Here is a 25,831-nt window from a genome sequence, read left to right on the forward strand (position 1 = left end):
ATTCTGACCCAATCATCTTTGTCTGTCTGACAATCGTACTCCTCAAACACAGTGGCAATAATAACAAATGAATGGTAATGAAACGTATGCAAGTCCCCAACTCCATGAAATGCAACTGTAGTGTCATACAATAATACTACAGCATGTCACAAGCTAACTAGTTCAGACTACATCAAATACACACCACAGTGAAACCCACTAATACCATTCAATAATCGAGACTCATAAGTAACGCAACAGCTCGTTTGATCCAATGGTCAGCTGAGAATGATCCTACCTTCAGATCGACTGACACTATGTAGGATGCCCAGCCACTTGTACCACAGCGGTTAGAATAATAGTAACATGGACATGAGTAGACACCTTTACCGCCTTTCTTCTTGTTCTCAACTGGTTTGAAATGTATAGATGGTACAGGACACACAAGCTCCATCGGCTTCGCCTCAACCAAAACACTCCCCTTCTTATCCCAACCTGCACCTTCGAGATACAGACCTCGTACCCAAACACCATCCTAACAACAGATACATCAACCTACATACATACATACATACATACATACATACATATATATATATATATATATATATATATATATATATATATATATATATATATATAATATAGTTTTGCCATATATGCTCTTTCGTTACTGTAATGTGTGGTTGAGTGTTATTATGATTAAAGATGTGTGTGTGTGTGTGTGTGTGTGTGTGTGTGTGTGTGTGTGTGTGTGTGTGTGTGTGTGTGTGTGTGTGTGTGTGTGTATAAAAGGATGCTCGAGAATATGAATCAGAATCATGTAGACATCTGTCAAAGTGTAGTGAGTACTGTTGTTGTCCACAATCCAAATAACTCTCAAATGATGTCTTTTGTTCATTTAGTTTGTTTGCATGTCAACAACAACTAGAGAAACAGCCAAAACCAATTACTTACCTTTGGAGGTCCAGTGATATTACTATCATCTAGGGGTGATACATGAAAGTCCCATGACAAATTGTCGACGGATACCTGCACGTATAACACTCATTTATAAACAATTGTCTCAAAATATCTAACAGTTTGCACGATACGTTGTTTTCTCTTGCAGCCTTCTGCATTACTGCAGTCAGGAAACCACTAGGAAACGCAAAGCCAGACAACCAAAAGATGTGCGGTGGCCGAGTCGTCTTTGCCCATTCTGCAAACTGTTCGACACGGTGCTGTAAATCTCTCGTCCAAGGACCCAAAGCTTTCAAAGATGGATAAGTCTAGGAAAAGAAATCAATAACAATAGCAACAACAACAACAACAACAACAACAACAAAATCAACAACTTTCTTCCTCAGTAGTGGCAAACAAGACAACACATAAGATAAGTGAAACAGTGCCGTCGTACCTTCGCCCACATGGGAGGAACACGAGCATCATGAATACATGAAAATGTCTCCTCTAGCTCTGATGACATCACAACCAGACCTTTGATTGCCTTTTCTAGTTCAACAAGAGAGAGGCGGATGGTAACAATCAATGCATTGTAGCGTTCGATCTGTGACATAGCACTTAAATAGACAACGTTTTTGCAATAAGCAAAACAGTAACCTCTTGTAAAAGGACAACATTTAGAGGTGATGGATCATCAGCCAAAAGCTTAGCTGTCTGCTCGTAATCGATTTCCTCAGGCAGCTTACTTTGGACCTCAGCAGCAAGTTCAAGAACCTACACAGCGAATTAATGGACACCTTTTGGTTAGCATATCTAATCAAATCATATGCTTTCACTAACTGTCTCTGCCTTGTCTATAATTTGTCTGTTTAACAGCTTCTAATTGCTCTTGCAACTGCTATCATTGTCTACCCTGTTTGTCTCAGTAAACCTGACATTGCCATACTGCACTGTACCTTATCTTCACTGCTTGCTCCTTCAGCCACCGTGATCTGAGGTTGAAGAGACAATAACGTCTCAAAGAGTTCTCTAGTTTCTCTTATCTGGCTGGCGATGTCAGCATTGGGATGCTGTCCAAATGCTTCAGGATGATCAATGTTCGGCAGTTGATGAATGTAGTCCTGATTTATACAACAACTACAATCACTACATGCAAGAAAAGGCAATGAGGCACAGTTACCCTGTAGAAGTTGAGAGGGCCATCTCTTGGAATATAGTAAGTTGGAAGGGATGAAAGTCTGAAACAACGGTTATTTAATATATAGTGCTTGTATGATTGGGGTCGACCGCAGAACAGCAGAGCAGTTGGTTAGGTACTACATTCAATTCTATTTGCTATGTGATGGATATGATTAGCATATACGTACTTGTAGAAGGAACTATTGAGAGCTGCTTCACAAAACAATTCATTCATGTATGTTGACAAAAGCCTTCGATCTAAATCATCAGTCACATGACCGCCGTAGTTTACTGAAGCAATCTGAACAGATGACAATACGTTTAGACTACTATATATTTGCTGTTGACTGTACCTACCAAAAACCTCAGTCCTTCCCACTGAGTCTCCTCATACTCATCAAGATAGAGGCTGAGTAAATTCTCAGAAACCTAAAATCCACAGATGTCAACGCATAGACTGCACGAGACATGCATTGTTGACACACCTCAAAATCAGAGTCATTGAAACCATACATGACGTTCCATCCTAACATGCCGAATTTGCGGCGTTCAATGAGCACGCTGTGAAAAAATGCCAACGAAAACAGCAGCTTCTTGTATTTCTCTGGTTTGCGACATTTTTCAAATTGTTCTTCGGTCACCAACTGGTACATTCGTTTCATGTTCGCTTTCAAACCCTACAAAACGATTAGTCAGATTACAACGTGATGGTCGGAGTGAAAGATGCAAGATGAAACCTTTGGTGGTTCTGTTGTCATCTTAATTCCCGCCTGTAGAATTGAGATGGGAAAGTCTGGATGTGGACTGCTACTGAGCCACAGTCGAAAGTCTCTATGAAGTCCAACTCCCTCACTTTGTCCAGTTCCCCCATCTTTTATCCCTCTTGTCTATCAAGACAAACAAATGACGACATGGCAAGATACCAAAATATCAAAACACAAAACACAACTGAGATGATGTCATTCAGTTAAATTACAACATGGATGCATCTCTCCTGTATTGGGCTGTATGCATAGTCCAAGAAAAAAGCAATGTAATGATTATTGTATGCACAAAATGCGAAGAAAGTTAGAGTTTAACAGTACATTGATATGTAGAGTGTGTTGTGCAACAGTTAACGTGCAAAAATGCAGCAGTCAAACCTGCAGTTCTTCAATGAGTTTGTCCAAAGTAGGCATCCAGCTAAGCGAGAGATGGCAATTAGCCAAGAAAATCCATCTACCTTTGTCGACTCCAGTCTTGAACAATTTAGTGGCCAATGGTGCCTGACCTTGTCCAAGTGACAAAACACTGAAACGGTCAGTCATATCTGACTGTTCAGCCAACTGTAGCAATGCCGAAGTAGGATCCTGTAAGCAACATACATGAAACAAAGACGCTGTCTTAATATTTTCATCCACACAATTGCAACGACAAGAACATGCAATACAGATTAAGGTGCTTACAACTCCCGGTGAGAGAACGAAGATCAGCGGTGTCTTGCAGTTAGAATCGTCTACAACTGACTTCATATCGAGCACTGGTGGTTCAACAAATTTCGGACCCAGATTGTTCACAATAAATGAAGTAGCACAGAACTGGACACGATCCGAGCGGAGAGACCGTACAATGAGCATTCGCTGTAGTTCATTCAGTGAGTTCTCCCAATCACCAGGAAGTGTGGCCATCTCAGGGTCAGCTGTCCTGTACCAAGCACTCCACCCTCTGCCATTCTGCTCAAACGAGTTTGTGAGCCCCTGGAAACTCGAAAGTTTGTCAAGTTCGGTGACATTATCCCAACATGCCTCAGGCAACCAGCTGCCACAGGGATTATCCATCTGCGTTTCCCGATCAAGCACCTGTTATTGCAAAATACAATAATTTCAAATTGAATTTCTATTTATTGTTCAAACAAATTATCCTACAATTCCTCCTCGCAGAAAGAAGTTGTATTCCTCCATGTTCAATTTGCCTGCTCCTTCCAGAATCTTTGCACACATTTGGAAGGAAAAGAGCAGTTTGTGACGTTCAAACAGACCCCGGCATGTGTACCTAAACGTACAATGCTTGCAAATGTTGGCACACGCACAACACAATTTATCCTGGCTGCTAAATGGATATAGAAGAATCTGACGTACCTGCATGCAAGTACAGACGCCACTAAATGCAATGAAAATGACTGAAAAGTGTGAATGACTTCTATAGTACAAACCGTACACTCGCAACCTTATGGTATCAGCGTAGTCATGTATGTGTTATCAACCCAAACCCATACAGCATTGCCCTAAACACTGAATTCACTAAGTATTCAAGGTTTCCATACCTGTAAACCGCATAGGTGTGGTAGTCATTTAGCGATTTGATTCTCTCCTCCAATTTGGTGCTCTTCTGACTCTTGTCTATCGACATTACAAACAAATCAATGTAGGCATCGAGAGAGAATTGGTACATTGGATCGATGCGTCCCATATCATTCAAGACAAAAAACAAAATAGAAGCACGCTGTGCGCAAGACCGATATCCCTCCCTAGCGACGTCAATCTTTGCTTCTGTCTGCTCACTAACTTGCAGCTGTTCGGCCACTTCAAGAGCTGTGGTTTTTGAAGATTGAAGAGTTTCGACTAGCTTTTCATCATCCAGTAAGGATCCTTGTGCAGTACTGAGGAGGAGGAGAATCTCGTCTTCAAGCTCTTCGAGTCTTCTTTTCCCACTAGCAATGTTTACTACTAACTCACTCTTCTTCTCTTCCAAATCAGGCCTTTCCTTGCGAACAACGATACCTAAAAGCTGAGCCTCAAGACCTTGCTCTTTAACAGCAAAATTGACGATTGTTGTCTTAGTGGAGGTCTCTGGAGTATAGTGAGGATTACTCAATTTGGTTGTAATGTAAAATTTGAATTCAGGATTATATTCCACTTCCTTATCACCCATGCGAATAAGAAGGCGTCCACCAACTTTGACAAACGATTTGTTGAGGACAGGAGCTAAAGATGGATCAAGTTCCTCCTGAACATTTTGCAGAAGCACAGGAGTGCCAAACTGAACTGCATTCTCCAAAGTGCGAAGGAAGTCTGGTTGCTGAAGATCGATAATCTTCAGACTCTTGTCGCTGTTCATGTTTTTCACCCATTTTATAGCCTGTCCCTGAGGGTCTACCATAAGTGGCCATCGACTACCTCTGGTGACAATCACTCCATTCTCAGTTGAAAATGCATCAGAAGGCAGCCCTTGAATGTTCCATTCACGAACCGTTGTAGGACGAGACAGAAAAGAGGAAAAACTAAATTCTGGATTGCAAGGGACGTTTAGTTCGCGTACTTGTTGTAGCCACGTCTTCTGAACCAGCTGATCTCGATAATTGCTGAGAAATGGACCGATGTATGAGAGACAAGCCGATGCAATGAGACAGTCACCAACCAGATAACCAATCTGTTCTTCGAGCTCTCCAACACTCACTTCCCACCGATCCCTCTCACCAGCCAATCCAGATACGAGTTTACCAGCACGATCCAACTTTAACTCTGTCTCTGCTGCTTTCTGTCTCAGTTGATCCTTTTGAGCCAACTTCTCGTCATATTGTTTCTTGAGCTCTTCGATCTTGTCTTGCACCTCCTGCAATTTAGCCTTCGCTTCAGCCAACAAATTTTGTGCCTTCTCCAGCTTCTTAGTAGCAGCTGCTAGTCTCTACATCATACACAAATACCAAAGATAGCAATGATATCATAACAAGAATAATAACCAAAAGAAACAACAAAACCTCGCGCTTGGGCTGCACAACTCTGAATATCCGACCATACACCTCCATTGCCTTTACCCACAAGCTCAAAGAGCGTGCTGCAAATGACACTCGTCCAATAATGTCGGGTTGAAAGTCTGACTGTGCCGTATATCCTCCAACTTTCTTCAGCATGCGATCAGACATGTTATCTTTATCAAAGTTAATCAACTGTTTGATGAAGTTGGGATCACCCAGCTGGCGTTTCGCTTCTGCCCAAGTTGGTTCAGCTCCTCGAAGAATCATTACAGCTTGCAATACACGACCGACAAGTTCAGGAGGGTTGCCGTATGATTTGATTTCAGTCAAATCCTTCTTGTTCAATGCCTCAAGTGCCTAAAAAGACAGCAATAAGTAGTCTTCACTAGTAAACTGATTTCACTACGTTTAATGAGCTTAGAATTTCAACATACTTTGACTGCTTCTTCAAGAGCAGGAAGAGCTGCCTCCAGATCTTTCTGTGCGTTATCTGCAATCTTCTTGCATTCAGTTTCTTCCTCTGCGATCTTCTCACTTCGTGCACCAACAGACTGATAGAGAACATCCATTCAATAAACAATCGAACGACTACACTGATTGCAAATGTCCTTCAATGTACCTTTTGCTGCTCATCTGCTTCTCGTTTCTGCTGTACAATAACCACTAGGTATTCTTCGCATTGTTTCTGGTATTCTGCCACCTTGATTTTAGCCTCTTGCAATTCGACAGACATTGCCTCGACTTTCTCTCTCGTTTCAACCAGTTTGGAGAGGCCGTTCTTCAGCTTGTTAGCAGCATCGCCAAGTTCCTTTCGCTTCTCTTCAAGTAGCCTACACCAAGTTAAAGTAATCAAAACATGCAAGTAGAATCCAAACGGTTTGAGTAGTTCATCTGCTTTAGTTCATCAGTCAGTTTCATGCAAGCTGTGTGTGAAGCAGATTTCCCATGCAGTGTCACTTCACTATCCTCCTTCGTATCATTCCTGCCACTCCTTTTTCGTTCAACTATGCCTCTCAAATCTACGCAACAGTAGATCTAGACCCATTCTGCACATCAGTCTGTCTCGTTAACTCATCAACTCACTGTCAGTATTACTAGTACACCAAATCTCCAAGTAAGTACATTAACATATATATTTTATTTTAACTTCAACATCCACCAGACCTCTTGTATCCTGATACTAATTCCAAGTAGTTTGTTGGTGTTACATAGTTGTAACGTTTCATTTCCAGCAGCATGTCATTTGAAACTGATATTACTGAACTATGTACGGTAACAAAAATCTGAGCCAAATTCTTCTTCAACTAAAGCAAGAAAAAATGTCACACACACACAAACACACACACACACACACACACACACACACACACACACACACACACACACACACACGTGCACACACACACACACACAGAAACCAAACAACAACCACCAATAGTTAAATAAAATGGCAGACAAACCTCTATGGCATCATCTCCCTTCCCAACATTTACATCTTCCAAATAACGTTCTGCTACTTCCATAAGAGCATCTTTAGGCCATTTACTAAACCAGTCAATAGTCGTGCAGTTCACAAATGCGGGATACTGACGAATGCGATTGCTGTACAAACAGACAAACAAACGGCAATGCAGATACTTCTGACGTTTGCCAATAATAGAGACGTGTACCGAAATGGCTCCCCGACAGGGCTCATACAAAGAATGACGTGTAGATTGTTTCTGACACGGTCAATAAAATAGGCAAACACCAGATCAGGTACATCAACAATACCGTCTCGTTTAGCGTCATCGGAAAGAGCAGAACGAACCTAAAACACATCCCAGCAATAATACAGACATGCCAGAACAAACATGTTTCACGTTCATGTACAACTCATGTACACACTAGTGACAGCAGACAGAGTAAACTAAGTGTCACACAATAAACTAGAAAGACTAACACTATACAACAACCTAGATAGACTAACACTATAGAAAGTAGAATAGAACAGAAATGCAGGTAGAACCAAACAAAATATTAGAACACAAATACCTTACAATAAACATGAGATACTGGTATCTTCCTCACCTCTTCAAATTCTTCAGGCTTGTACAGATTTGGCACTTCTCCACTGCTTAGAATATTGTTGATATCCTCAAGGAAACTCTCCTCAACCACCTGCGTGTCAGTGAACAAAAAGGTAGTCGGCTTGTTCTCAACACCGGCAATATAATACAACTTTTTCAGATCTGCAAGAAACAGGCCATTGAGACATCACAGTAACAACTAGGTAATTTCCTCATGTAGTCACACCTTCTCTAAATTCTGTCCTCCGGTAGTGGCGGGAGATCTCAATTTGAAAGACTTTGTATTCCAGTATGTAAGCAGACAAACGAGAGAGGCTCTGCCGTCCGCTGCCACCAATGCCGACAAGCAACATGTTGCCTCGCGGCTGGCGTATCACACGAACAACACGACACACTAAACAATAAATAACAACTAATTCGAAGTAATTCTAGCATCGTATATTTGTAGAAATAATGCACCGATCAAAACAGACGCTAGCCAGTTTAAGTCTGTGCGTTTCCACTAGCACTGGTATAGCAAGTAGTTTAAGCTAATCTGGTTTAAGGATTGGCCTGTTTCCACCTGCACTAAACCAGTTATATTCTCAACCTAAACCGCTTTCTTAAACCTACTTTGTAGTAGGTTTAACGAAGTGGTTTAGGTTTAACCACGTGACAGTAGCGCATTTGCTTAGATGGCTTCTCGACAACACCGTTTTGATGATATTGACTATTTTGCTGGTATAGGATTGCCTTGAAAGATGTAAGGGTTGTTTACTAAAGGAGAGAGAAGATGCTGTCCTTGGTCATTGTCATGCAAATTCCTAGTAGTAGATGCTGAATCATGTGACAACCAACAGTTGCTCTGACTCAGCGACAGAGCAGCCTAATACTTCAAAACAAGTCTACAACAGTGTTCCTTTGTTTTACACATCCCTGATGTGCAAGTTTCTAGTGAAAACAGTCGTTTTCTTGAACTGGTTTAGTTTTCAAACGCGTTTAAGCTAAACTACTTTAAGGTGCAGCTAATGAAAACACGGCCTAAGTGTACCAATAAAAAATAATTGTTACACAATAAATTCTCTGTCTACTGTGATACAAAGTTGTGATAAATCTGTGTGTCGTACTCAATAAATTATGTACGAAAGCATAGACCCACCGTGTTCAATGGCGTCCCTGAATAGCACTAGATCCATTGCAATGATGCCTGGAGTATTGTTATAGTCTTCCAGCGAGTTCTCCATAAATGTTTTGAGTTGTTTCAAATCGGCGATGTCTTCATATACGGGATTGTCAGCTCGCAAGAAGTCTCCAAATATCGGAGACTGTTTGTTGGGACACAGATTGTAAAACGAGACGTCAAACAGAGTGCCCAGCTTTTCGTTCAGCATATCTTTAAATGCAGATGAATCTCTTTCATCAACGAGTCGATCTGAGAAGACGCGAAAGCATTCGTGAACCCACAAACGAGTCATTGCAGCTTTAGTGTCGTGGTAGTCTTTATGTGCTCGAAGAAGACCTTGGAAGACCTTCGAAATGTCTCGGAGGTTGAATAGGTAGTGAATCTTGGTGGGTGTAGGAAGCATGCGTGTTGAGATCATATCATATATTTCAACGGTTGCTTGCGTCATCACGTCGCCTATTGGTTTGACGTCTTCCTCAAAGTCCTGAAGCTTCTGATTGATCATAGTTCCAAATATTCGTCTAATCTGGCTCTCGTGAGGAAAAGTCATGTTGATAAGATTAAACCGACTCTGAAATGGCCTTGATATAACCTGCCTACCGCCACCAGGAGGACCCATGGCAGCTAATAAAAACATGTCCCGAATTTCCTTCTTTATTTGCTTCTGCCGATCATACCAGAAACCGTAATCGAGCCACATTCGTAGTAATTCAAGAGGCGGTTGTGACCCAAATGTGTCTTTCGCTGGCATGTTGAAATCGTCCAAGAACGCTATCAATTTCTTTCCACCGACCGGAACAAAAACACCTTTAGTTCGCTTCTCCACCTTGCTTTCAATAATTTCCTGTACATTTATCGATGATGTCTGAGCAGACATATTGATCATTACAACACCGTACGCTCTCGTGTCCAGCTTTGACAAAACATTCTGGGCAACAGATGTCTTGCCAGTTCCAACTGGTCCAACAAGAAGTACCGGTCTCCCAGCACTGATGAGATTGTAGACAATAAAATCATAGCGAACAGTGTCAACCGTCGGTACCATAATTTTGTAAAATGGTAAGGCAGAGTTGTAGCGCCATCCGGATCGCAGCTTCTCCTCCCATAAAGACCAGCCCTTTTGTTTTACATCAACGTAATACTCATAAACAGTATCTTTGCTGGGAAATTGGCCTTCTAGTTCTCGAACATAGTTGTCCATCTTCTTACGACTCTGCTCATCAACTGACGCACAAACTGACCAGATCATTGAAAAAAGGAACCATAACTCAGCTATACGGAGATAGTTCTCTGGATCATCAGGGTTCACCTAACAGCACAAAGATTCTTACACAAAAAAAAACAGCACAACTGATTAACATAACCATGGAATAGGACAGTGATTATAAAATGAGTGTTTAAAACAAACATACCCCATTCTCTGGAGTTGCTAATGAGTCAAACAGCGTGCATAGTGAGACAACTGAGTTGAGTTGTGATGTAGGGACCAACTCCTTGCACGATTTACGTCTGAACAACAACAGTTTGTCGATAAACTTGTCAAACAACCTTTGCAAGTGTTCAGCCAATTGCTGTAAGACAAATGAACATGACACCAACTACACGTGTACTACCACTGTTTTTCATTGTAAACCTGATCTTTCCGCTTCTGCAGCCATGATGTCACAAACGGTCGCCAACCCAAGTCACTCGAGTCCAAGTACACCATACCACAACGACTGACCGTAGCAGGAGACGCTACTGCAAGATCTTGAGTCTCAAAGAGCAAACTCACTTGTTCCGGCATGCTGATTCGCTCGCCATTAATCAGAGTCAAAATCTTGTTGTCGTCCATGACTGAGTTCATCGACTCAATCCACAACGTGTCAACTGGAGCGTCAAACAGAATCCACTTTTGATCAGGGCGCTCGTCAGCACACGCTTGGCGCATTACTGTGCTTAAGATACCGTCGGTCCATTCACCAGTAGACAAATCGAATTCACCATACAATTCCCCAAGACTTACAGCTTTAGGATTGATAGGAAAACTCTGCCATACAAACCATCAATAAGACATAAATAACAGCATTACAAGACACGTAGCCGTACAAACAGATGACTAAATTGTTTATAAAAAGATACAACTAACCATAATCAACAAGCCCCTGCCAACTAATTCCATCACTACATTTTGACCATGGATGTACATTGCATGTAAGCTTACTTATGTGTGCTGCTATACCGAACGTAAACCCCACGGTAACACGTGGTTACCTTGTCACCGTACCCAATGTAATATTTGTTCTCGCACCAATACAGGTACAGTGCCTGTAGGCAGTAAAGAAAAGATATACAGAAGAGAAAAAAGCTAAAGATCAGAGCAAAACTAGACTATTCTTCAAGTCACTGTACTTCAATGTACACAAAGAAAATCCACGTGTACGCCACATTTTCACTTCTTCACTCACAAATTTATACATTTTCACTCACAAATCGCGTGCAAGCCTAGCTACGGTGTGTATGCGATACATGTGATCATCTTGCTACGCAGTGCATGTTTTGAAATATGGTATTCTCTTGAATAATCAATAATCACAGTGGTCTCTCCTATCTCCCTTCCCCTCCTCCTCCCAAAATCCGAGACAAGCGATAAAAGTAGAAGAATACAATAACAAAAAGCTAAAAAGCCGAGAGGAAAATCAATGACCAAACAAAACGTACAAGCTTCATTCAAAAGACACCAATGCATGGCTACTGTTGATAGAACATGAGGTTTGTAAGCAAAAGACCCCAAAATCCAAAATAGATGTTGATGTCAAATGTTCTAACACAGTCATGCAAGAATAATAACAGATTTTCTAAACATCATAGTTGCTTACATGCACACGGTGCCACGGATTGGCGACATCCTTTCTCTCTCGTCTGTTTTCATCTTCATGCTCCTTGTGCAAACGCGTTAAACCTTTCTGCAAAGTTCGCCAAACGGTAGATTTCCCTGAGCCCGTCTCGCCAACAATCATAGTTGAATGACGTGAATTCTTCGTCTCAAACAGCTGAATAACTTTTAGTAACGTAATATCAGTTGCTTGCAGTCCTTCAAGCTTTAGCTCTGCCTTGACAGCACCATACATCTTGCTGTAGTCAAGCACTGGAGTTTCAATTCCAGGGAAGAGATCGGAAACGATACCATTAAACAGTGGCAAGTCAACAGAAGTCAACTTAGCTACGTTCATGTCTTTCATAGCTAAGAGAAGGACTTCCTCCTGTGGCATGTTAGGATTAGTACGTCTCTTTCGACCGCCGTATCGCAAAACAGAAACAAGGGCTCGCAGGCCAAAGTCGTAATGATCCTGATGAGAGAGCTGTTGAAGAGCGAGTGAATAGAGTGTGTACACTTTGTTGGAGAGAACCTAAATGTCGATAAAGTTCAAATACAAAACACGATAAGCACACACGCACACGTGCACACACACACACACACACACACACACACACACACACACACAGCACAGCGCAAACTACAAAACCCACCTTACAGTCGTTAAAGCCTTCACCAAACAAAATAATTTCAGCAATGAACTTGGAATCTGGCACCATCATGGATATTGGTCGAAACATGCTCTTCAAGTTGTCAGGTAGCTCTGTCCGTCCAGCATACCCAGGATTCATTGTGATAAATATCCCACATGACCAAACCAAGCTGATTACACGCCCTTCAAATGTAAATGTTTCAACACTACGAGCAAGAGCCTGCAAGATGGATAGAATCTGTTGAGCAACGACTGACAACACTTCGATGTTGATACGATTGAATTCATCAAAGCAGCCCCAAGCACCCGTTTGTGCCAGACCACTAAACATCCGTCCCATACTCTTGTAATCCAATCCCTCTGAGCAGTTGACGACAATTACGTATGCACCTAGCGCCTTTCCCAAATCCTTGACTGTTTCTGTTTTACCAGTACCTGCCGGTCCTTTTGGGCTTCCACCTCGATGTAGATGCAAAGCTGTGGTAAGAGTCATGTAGCAACTGCGAACAACAAAATATTAAATAAGCAAATTTTGACACTTAGCAAGCGTAACGTTACCGATCAGTCAATGGGGTGATTACCAATCTGCCTGAATTGCCAAGATACTCATAACCATAACGGAACTGTGTGTTAGTTTGTCTGACAATGCAATCATCGATTCCCTGAAAAAAGTACACAACAGCCTGTTGCTATGTAAAGGAATAGTGCAGACGTTGATGTACCTCTTCCCAGTAAAGTCTCAGCTGCATGAGCCAATCAAATGCGTTAACATCCGCACATCCATTTTTGATCAAACGTTCTATGGCATCCCGAGCATGAACCTAGAAATGAAAATATGACTTAAGATAGTCGACGTGCACCATTTGAGAGTTTGAAATGTTCCATACACAACTCACCTCAATTGTAACCAATGCTACCACCTTCAAACGTTGCAGCTTGGTGAGATTCCCACGAAGTGTCTCTGACAACTTATCAAGCATAGCAATCTGTACACAAGACAAGAACTACATAAATATGATATATATTGTACTTTGTCTCATAGCAAACATGACCGTTAATTTGTACTGAAAACAGACATATGATGCACAGAATATAGCTGTTCTGTGTGTTCATCTTCCCATACTTACTGTAATCCTTTGTGCCCCCATAAACATACCATAGGCATTTCAACTGTTGACACTGTTGAACATATCACAAAAGAAAGTCATCATGTTCACTATACTGCATTGTCCTAGCTATTTCCTGTTTGATCTTTCATCCAACGACCACTTTGAAGTCATACATGATATAATACTACACTTTCCATTAGTTAACAACACATGTTGTAAGTCCGTGTATGTCATTCTTATGACATTGAATTATACAACTTACCTGCTTCTTCTTTAGGCTCTTCAGCCCTTTCTTATCACCTTTCTCCTTTGCTGATTTCAAGGCCTTGGTACAATCTGCTGTCCATTGAATTTGACTAGCAGTGATAAGCATCTACAAAAGTATGATTCAAGACCATAGTATTTTAGCGCAAATGATCATGACTGTCCATTTGAATAGTACTAACCTGTCCAGGCCATTCTTTCACCCATTTATCTCTTTTACTTGTCTGCTTCTTCAGTGCTGCCTTGCATGCCTTCAGAACTTCTTTTAGTGTCAATCTCATGTGCCGTTCAACTTCTCCCAGCCATGACTGGAAAACCAAATGTTAAATTGCAAAGGGCATAAAGCACTATGTTAATAATTCTACAACTGAGACGTCTACACAACAATACAAAGAGAAAGTACCTCAACTGGTCCCTCCAGCATTACAACCTGCTGAAACTCAACCTCTTCACCATCACTGGATGTCATAGAAGAGGTCTCATTTCGATCCCGCACTTTGTGAAGCTTCAACCGAACGATGTTGTCAAAGCACTTCTTAAGGTGTGGTTGCACAGCTTCTGGATTCTTTGACTGACCAAGTATTTCCAACAGATCATCATTAGATATAAAGTAGAAACGAGGAAATACATTCCGTTTTGTCTCCAAGTACAAGTCAAGAGATTTCTGAATCTCTTCTAGCTCATGGTTCATTGCAGTCAAAGTCTCAAGAACACCTAATCATAATATATACTCAGCACACATCCAATCAAACAGCTGAACATGACACAGTAAAAATAAACTGACAGACCAACACATGTGCTTGTGAGTTCAAACAAGATAAAAACACAAACACAACTGCAAAGTTTGAGAAAGACCCAAAGACGCCGCAAACTCAACAGAACACCCAGCACAACAAACCTTCTTTGTGAGTTCCTTTCAAAGCATTTCTCTCTTTGTCCAATCCTGTCATGATCTTTTTCCAGTTACTATTAACTTCGTCAAACTTATTTGTTTCTTCATACAACTGTTTTCGAATGTCATCACCCTGGAATATGTTCTCCAGGTACATCCACTGACGCTGCACTGTAAGTAGAAGTTCAATACACTCAAGAATATGAGACAGCTTTCGTTCCCATAAATCAACTTCCTCTTCAAATGGTTTCACAAACCGTGAAGCTTTCATAGTGGATAAAGTTACTTGGTTGTCTTCAAGTGTCTGAAAAATATCATCAGGTGCCCTAAAACAGTGGGTAAGTTCTTATTGTTGTACAAGTGATTTTGGCAGTAATTTGCTGAAATGTGTGAAATCCAAATGTTTACAAATACATACACTAAATTCCACGCCTCAATCCACAAATGCTACAATGTGCTCACTAAATTTCAAACTTATCTACATCTAAATTTACTAAGATTCATGCATATAGTCACTCACTCCACACATTCGATCTCTAGTGTCTTTCGCAAAAACCATTGCAGCATTAAAAAGAACAAAAAAGACATGACAAGCTGCATGCAGCGTGCAAACTCGAGCCCCTCTCCATTAATTAAGTCTAATAATTGTTGACATCTTTGATCAAATAAGTTGTGATCAAAAAGAGCAAGCAGTTAACGCCGAGAATGAACCATCCGGACAATGTCCTCTAGTACAAATACATTATTTGGCTCACAGTTGTATTTAAAATTGTTGACAGATGTTTACAAAATTAGTTACTGTGGCTACTGTCTGTATAGTTGAAAGCGCCAATAGCACCAATGACGAAGGACAAAAGTAGAGTTTACGTAAGCTCTACCTACTCATAGCTGCTACCCATCCATTAATTAAGAGTACAGTGATGAATGGTGATACACGAACATCTCTAGTTAACTTGCCTGAGTTTGAAATGTCCTCTGTCCTTGTATGGCACAATGTCCAGTAAGATGGAATACCAAGTGTCTCTAATAGTGTTCAAAGCCTGACAAGTAAAACAGAAACATTGATAAACACCCCACCAGAGCAAACAGAAATACACAGCAATACTAACTCCACCTAAAATACGTAGTTGAATAGGCACATATCATACAGACCATGCACACAAGGACAATAGAGACAAGGAAAAAAGCTACATAATTTAGACTTGAGCTATCGTAAATGTAACGCAGTAAACCAATCTGGCAAGCACAATTAATAAATCCATACAGTACAAGCATTAAGACTACCGTGTGTGTGTGTGTGTGTGTGTGTGTGTGTGTGTGTGTGTGTGTGTGTGTGTGTGTGTGTGTGTGTGTGTGTGTGTGTGTGTGTGTGTGTGTGTGTGTGTGCATACGTGTGCCTGTAAGTATGTCCAAAAGCTATAAACAACTTTCGCACCAAGTCATGCACGCAATAGTGAAGGCAGTAAACACCACACCTGTTCAATAGACAGCTCCTTGCTTGCAGCGCTTGATATATCAGCAATAGTATCTGAGAACTGATCAAGACCAAGTTCAATAATCTTTTCCAATGTGAAATCCTCGCTATTCTCATCGAATGGCTTTTGGACTTCATCCTTTAGCTGCATCCAATGCCTCTTTCGCATTGCTTGGTTCTTCAATGATTGAACAAGTGGCATGGTGCGTTTAAACTGGTCTATACGACCTCGAAGATTCTCAACGATTTCCCAATTCTTCTCTTTTAGTTCACGACTCAACCGAATGCACCTTTTTAACATGCCTTGAGCATTCATCTCCATCTCGTCAGTCACCAGTTCTGCAAACTTTCCTTGCTTCCATTTGTCCCAAGACATCTCCCACTCATGAACCAATTCCCAGACTGCCTCAAGGAAGTCAAGGTCTCTGTCAAAGTTCTGCAGCTCCTTTGATGGTGGATGTTCAATTTTAAAGATTGATAGACCGCGCCTCAAGTCTGCCTCCTGTACTTTCAAACTACTTAGCTGTGTGCGAGCTTGGACAACAAACTCTTGAGCCTCAGGTATAAGTACAGTACTAGTAAATGGACCTTTTGAGGCAAACTCATCACACACAACTGTCACAGTTTTCTTGAATTCTTCAGCAGAATGAAGCAAATTGCTCCTAAACTGTTCCTTGTGCTTCTTTAGCATAGCATCTGAGTCGAGAATACATTGCTGAAACATCAGCCATTCACTGTGCAGATTGTCTAACGTGTCACGTGTCTAAGCCAACAACACCAATTAGTTGACATTTTAGAATTTTTATCCTTCTCTAGCTGCAAGTCAGATTTTTCAGTAAACCAATTTTAGACACAAAAATAGATAAAGCATCAGCACAAGACTTAGCTCCATAGCAGACCAGCTATCCAGCACTAATGCTCTAAATGTATACCAACTTACAGCCAGATGGACAACAGAAGACTGACTACTTAATTAATTAAGCACTATGTTCAAAACATTAGTGGTCTTGATGATAAAAGCATGATCAATGATCAAGCCATGTTGTACAGTCAATAAAAGAAATCAAATCCCAGTGTGTGTGAGTAAGGATGATGCTTTCTTTAATACAGCTACTTGCCTGTTCTGGTACAGCAACTTCGTATTTATCCAGAATGGCAAATTGTTCATGGAGAGGAGAGAATTTCTTCTCAGTTGCCTCCACTTCAGACTGCATCTTGTCCAACAGTGCTAAGCTATCTCCTAGATCATCCAACGTTTTCGGCAGAACCCTCAACCTACACACAAGCAGCACCACATCACAAAACACGTACGACTATAGTCTATCTATTCAAGTACGTATGTTCTTATGCAGGTTGTCTAATGTACGTGTACTAAAGGTGTCATGTAATGAAACAATATTGAGACATGTATGCATGCAAAGTTTACCAAATACGACCACAAAAATAACGATTATATATAAAGCATAAAAAATAAAAATAAAGTCTTCTGTGTCTTCCTATTTGCTATATGACTGAAACAAGAATGACATATGTGTACAGTACCTCCATTTAGCAATCTACCAAATAGCCGGGTTGTTCATTCATGCAGCAAACTGCATAAGTTGTCTTACTTTCTTGCATTGCCGCTAAGATAGTCGTGAAGATCGTTCAACTGACTTGTTGCCATCTCCAACAGAAGATTTGTGAATTTGTTTTGCCACTCATTACAATGTTGCACCAATGCTGCTTTCAGTGGAGAACAGTCCAACAAAACAAATTCAATGTTCAACACTGTATCCTCTTTCTGAACGTTGTTAGAGACTTCTGAATACCTACAACAATTTGTACATTAAAGACAAGAGAAACAAAAATGAGAGCCTTCCAATTAAAAGACAAAATCAATAGCTTATGTGTTGATCATGATCCAATACTTCTGTCAAACTGTCTATCTACTACTTGGTTGACAACTAATCTAACAATAATCTTGTCTGCTGACTTCTTATCCATCAATTTGTCTGTCTATGACAGTGACTGCAACATCTCCGTTGGTCAAGAAAACTAATTTCTTATCAATAAGTTTGCCTGTCACTTAATTAATATTTCTGCCTCTTGACAACCCAAAATTTGTCTGTCTGTATCTGTTGATCACTACTTTCATTCCTTGCAAGGTACATGCAGCTACTATGGTATCCTACTTGCATGTCTAGTTGTTATTCATCACAACAGACACAGTAACATACCTGTGAATGTCACCATCAAATGATGACACAGGTGGACCAAGCCTTTGATATCGTCGAATAAATGCATCTTTTGAAACCTCATAAATCTCACGGTATGGATGCCATGTTTGTAAGTAGTCAACTAGATGTGTGGCATTTGCCACTAAGCCAGCTTCAATATTTTGTTGAACCTTCTTTATTTCCTCATCTTTCTCAATAACAGAAAAAATGGCCTCTTTCTGAGATCGAGACTTGGTCAGCAAGTCAGGTAGTCGTAGAATATCGCCAGTACAGGTTGTCAGTCCTCTGGCTACATTGGTAACCATTTGAGACAGTAATTCCAATGTAGGCAAGAAATCAATCTTTAAAGACAAGCAGTGACAGAATTAGTAAAACGAACAAACACACACACACACACACACACACACACACACACACACACACACACACACACACACACATGCACGCCAAGAACATGAATGAAACTACTTAATTAGCAAGATAAATACTTTCTGTGATTGTACTCCCTCCAGCACAACCATCACACGAAACAACGGATTTGGAGAAGTTTTCCCATCTCCATTTATGGCTCTACTCAACTCCTGCAATGACCACTTGACATTCAGTCTAAATGCCTCCTCCACAAGATGGTCCATCTTCTCTGTGTAAGCAAACCAGTGACTCTGCACATCACTACCATCAGACCGAAACACTTCATATGTCTGTCTCATGTCTGCAACAATCCTGTTATGAGTCTTCTTGAGCTTGTCTTTCACCATGTATCGATGCTTCTCCTGATCATCTTCAAACTCCTTCTTCTTGTAAATCCTCTTACCATCAATGCGCACCAGTAACATCTCACTAATAGTGCGGCAATGCTTCCGGATAGCTTGATTTGTATCAGTGTAAGAATCAACAACCAACTGAACACGAGCAGCATGATCACGACATTCGGACACAAAGAACTCCATGCCTCTTGCAGCCCATGTGAGCTTTGACAGTCCAGGGTTTATCTTCCTGTCAAGCGATTTGATTCTCTCCTGGAACAAACCACGTTCTTCTTGTGTCAGAGTGCCAATGATCCGGTTGTAGTCCCTTGCAACTAGCAAAACATTTTCCCTCAAAACACGCAAGTCTTCACGCCGTGTGAAGACATCTGATGCATAGTGTGGTATCTCAAATGTTAGACGCTCCCAGTAGCGAATTTCTCCAAAAAGACGCAGCAAGGAGGGATCAAATCGAATGTCTAACATCTGAGGCTTGAGACTACTGCGTGCCATCAGAGGTACCTCTAATTTCTTCCCTTGATCGTGACTCACTGTAGCCGCCCATTCATCAAACATTTTAGAGACAAACTCCTCTAAAGCCTGAGACAATTGATCGTACTGTGACCGAACCTCTTCTCCTACTCCAGCTTGTGGAAGAAACTCATGCGAATTCTGGAGCACTTCCATTCGTCTGTCAATACGTTTCTTTAGCATACGAGACCACAGGGCTATGCCAGAAAAGTGAGGCTGAATGTGAGTAAGGTGAGGACGCTTTGCATTCAGTTCCTTCTTCACAGCTATCAATTCACGATCAAACAACTGCCACACCTCTACTGTCTTCTTATCCAAAGTGCGACGTATAGACTGTAAAAAGATATAGTAATAAATATAGAAACAAGTATGACAGTAAGTTGCACAATGCATTAAATTCAACTAGGTCAATCTGCACAAATGTCTACTGGTTTATCACTGCATACATCAATAATTCATTCAAAGTCATTAGTCTTAAAGTTACACTCCATACCCTAATCCATACACTTGCCATCGTCTGTCTACTCACACACACATTACATAGTCTATAGATTTCTGACCTCACGTGATGATAAATGAACAAAGATATCAAGTAGTTCCACACCGTGCTCCACGGTGGTTACTGTTTCAAATGCTAAGCTGATAATATTTTGAAACATCACTTCCAGGTCTTTCACTCCAAGACGAAACCTAAAATAGACACAGCAAACAATCGCTACACAAACAGACATACCAACAGACACACACACACAAACAGATAGACAGATTGTTTTATTGATTTTAAACTTTAAGTTAAAGGGCTACTGCAGTGCAAAAATCAAAAATTATTTTTAGGCTAAATTAAAAGATCTATATGCGAATGTACTGAGAGAATGAGAGCAGTTGAATGTTACTTCTGCTTTTCCATTTCCGGAATGGGGCAGATTAGCACGTTGACGTCATTGAAGGCGCCCTATCCATTGTTGTGATACTCGAGTATGGTGCTGCGTTGTGTTGCAGCAGGCTGCAACAACTCTAGTCAGTTTGGATTTAGTGTATTTCGGTTTCCAAAAATCCACAGCTTCATAAAGTTGGGAAAAACAAGTTCGACAAACAATAGACGGCTGGGAAAGTTCTACAACAGTGCACAATGGAGTTTGCAGCTGTCACTTCGAAGAACACACTGTTTTGCAATTTCGTTGCAACACACACACACACACACACACACACACACACACACACACACACACACACACACACACACACACACACACACACACACACACACACATACACACACACACTTGTGCAGTACAGTACTCATAATTTCACAGTAACCGCAATCACACCTACAGACATCCCCTGTACAGTTGTCAGCAACTTCTGCTTCTGCACAATAGGATTTACCACGACGTGTCAGACAGCCGTTCACTGTGTTCATCAACATTGGCAGATGAGGGCAATTCATCAATAGATAAACTGTCAGCGAGTGGCTCAAACGTATACGGTTCCATAGATCCAGAGTCTTCTGCTGCATCTTCAGATGACAATGTCAGCAGACTGAGAGATTGCTCTCCCGCGTGCTCCAGCACTTCGCTCAACGAAGAATCCGACGATGACAAATCCTCTGAATCGTAGCAAGATCGCTCCAACGTGCCCCGTTTCTGAACCACTCGCCATACTAATTAGTAGGTATGATAGCGCTACTCTGCCTCCACTGATGTCAGTGTGCTAACTCCGCCCCATTCGGGAAATAGTATTGTGGAAGTAGCTTTCGACTGCTCATTTTCTCAAAACGCATGCTAAAAATCTAATTTTATTTTTTCTAAAGTACACATGTAGATCTTCTAATTTAGCTCAAAAAGAATTTGATTTTTGTACTGCAGTAGCCTTTTCAAGATACAACAAGCAAATCTTCAAAAGTACCCAAATCCACCTCAGTCTATTACTCTGTTCATCAATTCATACCTAATGGATTAAAAACTGAATATCCCTGTCTCTAAATTTGTCCAGTTCTACTTGACCATGTGAGAGGCGAGATATTTTTCGTAAGATCACGTGACTGTTACCTATCTGTAATAGAACAGAAAGGCGTCGTCTCCAGTCAGTGAGAAATTCTACTGCTGTTTTGGTATCTCCGATAGCTTTTTCCTTTTGTCAGTTCTTATAGAAACAATTCTGCTGACTCGCCCCAGCGATCAAAATGTTCAAAGACTAGAGAGATGATTGTGGGTGTTGACAGACAGACAGACAGACAGACACAGACAGATTGCTTTGCTGGCTGCACAATAGTTAGCCTGTACTAGCAGTTGCAATACGCAAATATATGTATTGACAGACAGACAGACAGACAGACTGACGGGCAGAAAAGGTGACAAGCAAACAGCAACAGACTCCCAAAAAATTAACATTCTATCAAAGCAAAAGACTAACTTGTTGTAATCGTCGTGCCACGATGTTGCTTTTACATCGAGAATTGTTTTCTTCACATTACGAAGTATCCATAAGTTATTGTCAAATGTAGTCTCAATCTCCAGCAAGTTGCGTGTAATCTCTGGTCCACGAGCACCATGGAAATACGGCAGTGGTATCTTCTCCCCGTCTTGCCACCGAGCAAAGTGCATCTGACCGTCACAGACATCAATGAGATCCTTGCATCGCTGAACAAATGCATCCACTTGAGCAAAGATGCTGTTGTGGTCCAAAACCCATTTGGTTTGTGAAAATTTGTTGTGCAGTAAACAGGTCTGTAAATAGAAAACAACATTTCTAGCCACATAAAATCACCACAAAGATCACAATTTGCAATTAGCTTGACACTCTGTTGTGACTGTTTATTGCAAGGACACTATCTACTACCTATTAACTAGATCGTTTCTCAAATGTTTCAGTACAAAGACTCTAACAGAGTTCAACAGTCAACATTTAATAAACATTTAAGCCTCCTTTCTAAAGTGTGTTCTCACTGTACAAGTCTGAAAAAGGAAGCAATTGTCTAAATGGATAAGTGTACTTTTATGCAATACTGCATGACATCGATCACCTCCTTCTGGAAAACCTGTGTTTTCTGTACTAATTTCATGAAATCATTAATGCTTAAGCTGATGTTTTATACACAGAAAAATATTGCGACATTCTATTTACTAATTAAATATTTGCATCAAACACAGGAATCTGGTGCAAACGACGTACAGCTATGAACAACTACTACAGTACAACACGAACACACATACAAAAAACTAACAAACAAATTTACAAAAATACATAAAAAAACAGCAACACATAAGTTGATAACTACATGCAGTATTAGGCTCAGTCAACAGAACACAACTCTCTAAGAGCTATTTTACTAAAACGTGAAGATTACTGCTTTTCCAGCTGCATCAGTTCATGACGAGGACACAAAGACAGCACAATGATTTCAAATTGCTGTATATAACACGGTTCGTACGCTTTATTCAGGTTTATTGCAGGACGGACACTCCTCTCTAACGAACTCAAGAGGCACTAACGTTAGGCTGTCAAAACCAGGGCGTGCCACACCCACATACATCCAGTCATTCTACCACACATGCGCACTACCTCTACATACATCCAGTCATTCTAATCTACCTATAATAAACAGTCTGTTACATGTAGCTATTACATACCAAGCAGTACAATAAACTACCTGAAAGTGCACACACAAAAACTGCACTACAATAATTTTCAGTTGAACCTACTGTTGCTCACAAATGCAAACTTTTTCTTACCTTTGTGTACGACTCCTTCCAAGACTCACAGCAACGGACACTCTCTCTCAATATCTCCATGCTGGATAGTATACGTCCATTGAAGATGTCGTCTACATTGATGGTTGCTGCACATCGTTTGATGATCTCTCTGCTCACCTAAAACCCACAATACAACATACTAGACACTCTTCCTGTTGCTATGCAAGTGACATATGCATTCTATATTCCACATTCTCTAGAACAAAATTAAGATGGTTGTTGTATTGGAATGATGAGTCTGTTATATACATTAGAATATTGAATATAGACAGATGCATCTCTCAATACAAAAAAGTCAGACTATTGCATGTAAAGTGTTGTTTCTAGGAATGTTTCTAAAATATTAATAATGTGGCAGTAAAACTGACCTTTCTGAATAACCCCGTGAGCAGTTCTCTGCTGTTATAATGATCTGAATTCACCCAGATCACACGAATGACAGTAAACAGATTAGGTAGCAAATCAGGAATTTTCTTGGGATCAGCAGATGCCAGTTCAGTACACGGATCCTTCAACAGCGATAAGAAACGAAGATTGCTAGCAGCCATTTCTCTTCCCTCCTACAAAAATCAATCTAATCGTTCAGTATTCAATAACAGGCATTGACTTTATCCTTGCCTGCATTTGCTTTGTCAACTTGTAAAATAGTGTCAAATACGATGACTTTGCAGCTTCTAGAATTTTTATAACTCTCTGTATGCCAGGTTGCTCCAGCTGCTTTGTCAGTCCACTGAGATCGTCACATCTTTCTTTCCAAAACTCGATTTCTTGGAGAGGGCCAGCATTTTCCGATGTGTCTATGCCTTGCTGACTGATGACCATCTCCTTGATTTGACGAATCCAGTGGACAAAAACAACTACGACAATAAACAAGCCAATTGTCATGCCTGCACAAAGAATCTGTAACGAATTCGTTGACTTATGGTCAACTACCTTCCAATCGAAATACGAGTTCCTTCATTTTATGCGCATTTGGTTGACACATCTTAGGTCCCTCGTCGGGAATGTAAAGCACTGTCATTTTGTACTTATAATCCGTCAGCGTACTCATAAAGCGATGCACATGCACCGAAAATCCATTCCTGAAATCATCCGGCCACGACTCGTTGGTAAAGACCGTCGGGCCATAGAAACAATGCAAGAAACGCAGTACACTGTCGAGAGGATTTTTACTGCCTGCTGCTCCGTACTGCACAGCCTTGTGAAAGTTCTCCGCTGTCACCACAGTGCTCTCACCCTTCATGAAGTACATCAACTTGTCCACGACGTAGTTGGGAATTGTAGTCGCCACGACGAATCCAAAGATCGGATCGATGTGGAAGATGAGTAGACGAGTGTTTGGCTCGAAGATAAATTTGCCGATTGTCTCATCGTGCTCTTCCTTCCACATGTGCTGTCTGAAACCGGGTAGACTAACGCGCGCTTTCACCATTGATACCTGAACGACATTCAGTCAAAATGGTCGAGAGATTGAAGGAAAACGATCGATTGACTTACTGGAGTTTGTAAAGACCGTTTCGGGTCGATTTCAGTTGCTGACGGTTCCGTGCCAGAATCCGTTGTCGCGCTGCTTGCTGTGTGAGATGAAATGGCGGGGGAATCCGCCTGCTCCCTGTCACCGTGTGTGGACACGACACTTACATCTGGTAATGTCGCTGCAGTGTCAGACGCTGCAGCAGATGCTTCAGCCATGGTTTAAAATAGTTCGCCTCCTAAACGACAGATGAAGCAAGTCGTCGCCATAACAACATTGATATAAAACGTCTGGAGACCGAGGCATTTCACCTCTACTGCCCAGAGAATTTTTTGGGCCGGTTATTTCAGGTCCCGGATAAATATCCCGGATAAGTTCTAGATTCACGTGCCTGACTAGTACGTACACGTGCCTGACTAGTACGTACACGTGCCTGACTAGTACGTACACGTGCCTGACTAGTACGTACACGTGCCTGACTAGTACGTACACGTGCCTGACTAGTACGTACACGTGCCTGACTAGTACGTACACGTGCCTGACTAGTACGTACACGTGCCTGACTAGTACGTACACGTGCCTGACTAGTACGTACACGTGCCTGACTAGTACGTACACGTGCCTGACTAGTACGTACACGTGCCTGACTAGTACGTACACGTGCCTGACTAGTACGTACACGTGCCTGACTAGTACGTACACGTGCCTGACTAGTACGTACACGTGCCTGACTAGTACGTACACGTGCCTGACTAGTACGTACACGTGCCTGACTAGTACGTACACGTGCCGTG

The 25,831-nt window shown here is 41.2% G+C and overlaps 1 protein-coding gene across 1 annotated transcript; it reads right to left on the reverse strand.

Annotated features, from left to right (window-relative positions):
• Positions 1-25,255, reverse strand: LOC134196796 (dynein axonemal heavy chain 2-like). Its single transcript, XM_062666016.1, has 48 exons — positions 25,061-25,255; positions 24,497-25,001; positions 24,182-24,420; positions 23,932-24,123; positions 23,543-23,680; positions 22,224-22,537; positions 20,372-20,501; positions 19,023-20,144; positions 18,535-18,875; positions 17,926-18,126; positions 17,434-17,590; positions 16,317-17,078; positions 15,799-15,881; positions 14,848-15,167; positions 14,353-14,663; positions 14,132-14,257; positions 13,948-14,058; positions 13,473-13,562; positions 13,299-13,397; positions 13,135-13,238; positions 12,578-13,076; positions 11,926-12,456; positions 10,701-11,096; positions 10,480-10,638; positions 9,044-10,376; positions 8,132-8,299; positions 7,907-8,067; positions 7,507-7,646; positions 7,297-7,438; positions 7,001-7,140; positions 6,456-6,666; positions 6,271-6,387; positions 5,840-6,193; positions 4,406-5,766; positions 4,008-4,134; positions 3,549-3,941; positions 3,246-3,452; positions 2,841-2,990; positions 2,589-2,780; positions 2,461-2,532; positions 2,292-2,404; positions 2,105-2,162; positions 1,881-2,045; positions 1,582-1,698; positions 1,379-1,528; positions 1,074-1,250; positions 937-1,011; positions 1-514 (listed from the first exon to the last, which is right to left on the reverse strand). Exons 1-48 carry the CDS (start codon positions 25,253-25,255, stop codon positions 209-211), a joined length of 13,554 nt encoding a protein of 4,517 aa, XP_062522000.1. The 3' UTR covers positions 1-208.
• Positions 25,256-25,831: the final 576 nt, after the last annotated feature.

The sequence above is a fragment of the Corticium candelabrum genome, chromosome 21 (assembly GCF_963422355.1).
Source record: "Corticium candelabrum chromosome 21, ooCorCand1.1, whole genome shotgun sequence".
Taxonomy (NCBI): domain Eukaryota; kingdom Metazoa; phylum Porifera; class Homoscleromorpha; order Homosclerophorida; family Plakinidae; genus Corticium; species Corticium candelabrum.

Excerpts from the sequence above, each read along its gene's own strand:
- LOC134196796 (XM_062666016.1), bottom strand. The coding sequence starts at position 25,255 with ATGGCTGAAGCATCTGCTGCAGCGTCTGACACTGCAGCGACATTACCA. Across the intron at positions 13,398-13,472 it reads TAGCATTGGTTACAATTGAG|GTTCATGCTCGGGATGCCAT; the intron begins GTGAGTTGTGTA and ends TTTCATTTCTAG. Across the intron at positions 1,529-1,581 it reads ATGTTGTCCTTTTACAAGAG|ATCGAACGCTACAATGCATT; the intron begins GTTACTGTTTTG and ends GCTATGTCACAG.